General features: G+C 34.9%; 1 protein-coding gene across 1 annotated transcript; it reads right to left on the reverse strand.

Moving 5' to 3' along the window:
* Positions 1-1,864: 1,864 nt before the first annotated feature.
* LOC142347921 (MFS-type transporter SLC18B1-like) lies at positions 1,865-2,781 on the reverse strand. The gene has a single exon (XM_075399087.1). The coding sequence runs from the start codon at positions 2,540-2,542 to the stop codon at positions 1,865-1,867; it is 678 nt and encodes a 225-aa protein (XP_075255202.1). The 5' UTR covers positions 2,543-2,781.
* Positions 2,782-5,795: the final 3,014 nt, after the last annotated feature.

A 5,795-nucleotide genomic window follows, 5' to 3' on the forward strand; every position in this document is an offset into this window, starting at 1 on the left:
AAAAGTTCAGGTCATTTCCAACCCCCCTCCCCTCCCCTCCCCCCGCTTCCACGAAACTCGAAACTACAGACCCTTCCTTATGGCATGTTACCGTGATAGGGATTGTACGTTATATGACCACTAAGCGCCGAGCGGGGGTGCGGGGGGGGGGGCTAGGGGGGTTAATGCGAAAGACCCAAAAGTTCAAGAGGCCTGTTTCGGGGTTTCATCTGGATTATAGTTTCCTGATTATATTATTCCCGATTTTTATCTAGATTGCATAGCGTTTCATCTGAAACTTAATTGCGATTATGCTGTTTATGATTTTCAAATGGTTCGCGTTATTTGCGCCAAAAATAAAAAAGCGTGCTGTCAATAAATTCTTACCCAAATTTTTCCCGTTGAACATTTGGTCAAGTTTGTTATCGCGCCATAATTAATTCAGCCGAAAATGTGGATTGCTATAACTGACCTTTCTCTTTAATACAAAGTTAACAAAATTTGAGTTGTTTTATTATTCATCCTATCAGTTTTGTGTTTTCCTCTTGAGCCATGAAGAATATCTTTTGCAGCAAATTTTTGCTATATAAAACATAACTGCAAGGTACTAACAGTGCAAAAAATAGTCCACTCAGTAGAAAACAACTCAGATGAAAACCGAATTGGTCCATAAAAACCCCTCCAATGACAGTCGCGCCCGCTATTCGACCAGAAGCAAAGCCTGCGTTCGATAAAGCAGCAGCTAGTAGTTTAATATTGCCATCGACTCGAAAACCTATATCGTACGCTAGTTTCTCAAAAAGTAAATAAATTGCTGCGTAACCTCCGGCGCATGCGGCGCCCAGATCCATAAGACAAAATATTACCCAGATTTTAGCTTCAATTGAATTAATTATAACCGGTAGTGATAACCCAGCAAAGCCAAAAGCTGCCGCCAGACAAGCAGTAAGAAATATCTTCCCAGCTTGACCTCGGTCAACTAGCAAACCCAATAATGGTAAAAATGTAACATAAATACCAAGTAAGGCCAAAAAATAGTACCCAGATGTGTTGCCGTCCACTCCAAATTTTGCCAGAAGATAGGGTGCGAGGGCAACGTCTATGAAACCGTATGTAGCGGAGTGTAAGGCCAACGTTACGCCAACGACGAGCACGTTTGGTCGGGTTGCAAAAAACTTAAAAGTGTACCCCGGCATCTCATCAGTTGCTTTAACTAAGTGTTGAGATTCTGTATTGAGGAATTGTTTCATTACCACGTGACTAGATGTTTTTTTCATGAGACTAAGATGGCAAAAAATTGCGTGTTTAAGCACTGATTAAGGATTGTATAGCCTTCTAATAGTGGATATTTAATAGGACTAGTCATATCCTTTATTCAACATCAATTTTCAGCAAGCACCAGGCATTTTAAGAACAACCTGGTAAAAATAAAAATTACAATGAGATTTTTCGTAAGTTGCTTTTATATATTGCCTCAATTTCAGATGGATGCAACATAACAGTTTCTCTAATTCTACCACCAATAGTGTCACAAAATTGGCGTAATGATAAGTTTATCATTGTTGTAACTTTGTAGGACCATATGGTGCGGACTTACTTTTGATGTTTGATTACGAGCCAGCTTCCCTACCAGTTGCATAATAACTTATTGTGCTAATTTGGGGAATTTGGCGGCGAAGACAGTGATTACCTACCAATTAGAAAAATCGTTCCTCTGTTGCCATATTCCACACTGTAAAGAGCCTAACCACATAAATTAGGATGCATTTTGTGGAATGTAAGAGGCAACTTTGACCAAATGGTCTGCTTTGTGTGGTAGGGGCGCTGGCTCGCAATGTTAGTGTAAATATTGCATTATAAGGATGCTTAAACAATGATAGACTTGTCATATCCTAACTAGGAATAAGGAAACAGTTCCTGCAGGTGTTTCAAGGTCATTGATTGCAGAGTCGGAATCGAGACGTTGATAAGTAACTGCCATATTTGGCAGAAACAAAATACAAATGATTACTATTAAAATTTGGCTACAAGCTGCAAAGGTAAATGGTGTGAAGTAACCACCAGCAGAGAACAACAAACTTCCAATTAGGGGACCAATCATTATTCCCAGTCCAAAACAGGTCTCAAATAGACTCGCAATCCGTCCAGACCACTGGGGGTAAATCGGCACTAGCAAAGGAACTGCAGTGGAGTAAACCATTGAAGCTCCCGTTCCCATTAAAAACCGAAGTAAGGAACACAACGCTATAAAAGAAGGCCCTCCTTTACTAAAACCCATAACTCCAAACAATCCGTTACATGTTGCGGATAATAAAGCTCCAAAACAAAAAACAGCTTTTTGGTTTTTGGGCGTGATAAATGAAGTCAGTACAATAGCTGCTATCAAGTTTGCTACGTCGAAAGTTCCAGTTATGATTCCGATTGAAGTTGTTGATATGCCTTTATAAACTGATGCTTCTGTTGGGAAAAACGGGCCAATCTGGGAATAGTTTACGCCCTCTGCTATTATTAAAGTCAGACCCAACAAAACCGGGACTACTTTTCCAACGTTAGATTTCTGCATTATGTGCGAAATAGCAAAAAACGTGAACTAATAAATAAATCTACGTACTCCTTATGATATTTCATTTATAATGAGCTAGGACTTGATGATAACTAAAATTGATGGAAAATTTAACAAAACGAATGTTCGACTCCGTATTTTTGCCTTTTGGAAACTAACTTAATTACAGCTGAATATTAATACACCTCTAAAAATAAAATTTAGGCTAAACAGATATATATCTGAGATCAGATAAGGTGCTGCAAGCTTCATAGGTGTGACCATATATATTATTTAACCGGATATGGGCGGAAAGTTGCCACTGAAAGGAGCAAAGTCTAATCACCGTTTCTTGCACAATTGTCTCAATTTGTCTCAAATGTGGGATGTATCTATAAAGCGAAAGAGACAAGTTCCTATGGTTTGAACGCAAGATTTTGCTGAGTGACGGATATCTTTAAACTAGTGAATCAAACTAGTGTTTTTATGTTTACGTCAGATTTGAAGCCACGAATTCTTCAAAAATAACTGCACTTCAAAAAAATTGCACGACAAGTCTTGAAATACAATCAAAAGAATGAAATGAAACACACACTCAAAACTAATATACCTGACCAGCAGACTAATTGAAGAGTTCCAATCAAACAGAAAAAAAATGTGTATCCAATTCACAGAAAAAATAGCATTCAAAGTCTATATAATTTTGTGAGCAGCTTGTTGAAAACCAGCGTGTTGAATATCAACAGTCACTGGAGCTTCTGGTGTTGATGTTTTCAAGAAAAAAAACCAAATTGTTAAAATTTATGCACAGACAGCCCCAAGCTCAAAAAAATCTGACTACTTAAGCTCAAAAATTTTGAAAGAAAAACATAACATTCCCAAAACTTCACAAATAGACCAACTCTCTTTACGTGTCTTGAAAGAAGTACTGCTCTTTGCTTAAATTGGTATCAGAACCGACTTTCAAGCCGAACTTGCAGCAGAAATTTAATGCACATTAAAGAGGCAAGAACAACAAAAATAATTTTGAAAAATCAGGAAAAACCACAAAAGTTGCTTAAATTCTTGACGCTATTTTCCACAAAATTAAAAGTTGTGCAACTAAAGCATACGCCAAATAATTCCAAAACTAATAAAACACTTCATCGGCCGCTACAGATGGAATAACTGAAATTGACATAAAAATTTTAATTATGCAAATTTTTGAAAATTCTCCAAAATTTGATGTTAATATCTTGAAGAACCTTAAAAATTGCCAGTTATCCAGTGCTCAGCTCAAAAAGTTTTTATTGGCATTTAAATATTAGACGTCCAAAAATGACTAACAATTTTGAAAAGACAACAAAAATTGCAGTTTAATCAAAAATTGGAAAGAACTGGGATATTAAAATCCTTAACACCATTTCCTGGTCTCCAAAAACTATGCAGTAAACCAACTCAAACACAAGCCAATTTTGGCGCCTAAGCGTTGAAACAAGCTAAAACACCAAGATGTTTAAAAAAATGAAATAAGTTTTAATTGTGATAAAATCATTTGAAATTCTCGATATTTATAAATTCAGAACACTTTCTTTGTCTCTAAAACTTATCCAAAAAGTTTGTAAAAGTTTTTAAAAAGATTTACGGACTAAGGATACTTTGGCTCCTAACGAAACATGCAAAAAAAGAAAGATTTCAAAAAAAAACTTGAAGTAATCTGCATATTTAATAGAAACGCCTGCATATATAATAATAGTTCTTGATGATAATATCTTCAGATCCGAATAAATATTTCCAAAAAAATTGTCCAGGATCTTAATGCCAGGCTCAAAAAAAGTTTCATGGGCACTAAAATTAAAAAAACTATTTAATATATTTTTTTATAAAGAATTTTAGATAAAAAATTGCAAATTTTATTTAGAAGTCAGCAAAAAATGTCATATTTACAGCTATGAAACCATATCTTTGTTTCTACCTAGTAACTCCTTTTAAGCATTGAAAAACTTCGTTAGCGCCTACGGGACGAAAGGATCAAAATACGACATAAATTTTCAAAAACAGATTCGAAAAGTGAATCTTAATTAAACTTTTCTATTATTCTCGATATTAAATTCTTCAGAAAATTTTTTTGTCTCTACAAACTACCCATCAACTCATGATCAAGCCATAAAAAAGCCATTTTAAACATTAGCATATCGATTGTTTAATTTTGCCTTACCAAAACATATATCAAAATAAACGGATATGAAATAATTTTGACCTACAAAAGACCCTTATGAACTTTAAAGACGTTTTTTGTTAACCATTTAAGACAACTTGAACGATGTCAAATAAAAATTGAAAAAAGCCATATTGGGCCCAAAAACTCAACAAAAATTATCTTTTCACCTCGATATTAGGTCTTGCCAGAAGATTCAGCACCCTACACGTTACAGTCTACGATTATTTATACTAAATTACAGTCCAAAGAATTGATTTAACTAAAGTTTTTTTTCAATATTTGGTGTTTTGAGAATCTCTAACAATAACAAAACTCTAGCTCTACGCATCCCGTAAAAGAGAACACATAACAGCAACATTGTAGGAGTCATTGAGAATTCAAAAAGATACATGATCTAAGCAATTGGCAACAATCAGAATTTCTTTCGGCAGTGTCATTGTACGATAACCTCAAAACTACATGGTAATATCCTTACCCACAGGAAATTGTAAAGGTTTAGGAAACCTTTTAACCGTTCTGAAAAGGAATTGTTACTTTTTAGACTACTGCATAAGTCCAAAAGAAAATTAAAAAACAAACAATGTTAAAAAATTAATTTTTTCAATTTAACTTTTTTTTTGAAAAAGGCCAAAACGAAACAAAGAACAACTCTTAAGAACTCAAGCAACTAATTAGGTCAGTTTATTCCTTATTAGCAACCGATGAAAATCCGTCACTCGCGAAACTAAATGATAGGGATGAATTCTAATTAAATTTTGCAAAAAGTCAAAAGTTCGCGAATGCAATTCAAAATCAAATAATATAAAAGTCTCGGAATCCAACTGCTAAAGAGTGAATCACTTTTTACCCTTGAAATATTCAACCTAAATTGCTTTCCGTCATTCTTGACATTAGGTTACAAGACGGAAATAAGCACAACAAATACTAGCAAGACTCAAAAAATTAGCACCGTTTTTGAAAACAAATAGCGAAAAATTGAGACTGAGAGATATCACAAAGCTGTGACCAAAAAACTCACGAAACTCAGAATCTGACAATTTTCAAAGAAATCAGTCAGTGTCAAAGCCATAGAAA

The sequence above is a fragment of the Convolutriloba macropyga genome, chromosome 10, assembly GCF_964194025.1.
Source record: "Convolutriloba macropyga chromosome 10, txConMacr16.3, whole genome shotgun sequence".
Lineage (NCBI taxonomy): Eukaryota > Metazoa > Xenacoelomorpha > Acoela > Convolutidae > Convolutriloba > Convolutriloba macropyga.

Bases quoted from the DNA above. Each gene is read 5' to 3' on its own strand.
- LOC142347921 (XM_075399087.1), bottom strand. From the start codon at position 2,542: ATGCAGAAATCTAACGTTGGAAAAGTAGTCCCGGTTTTGTTGGGTCTG.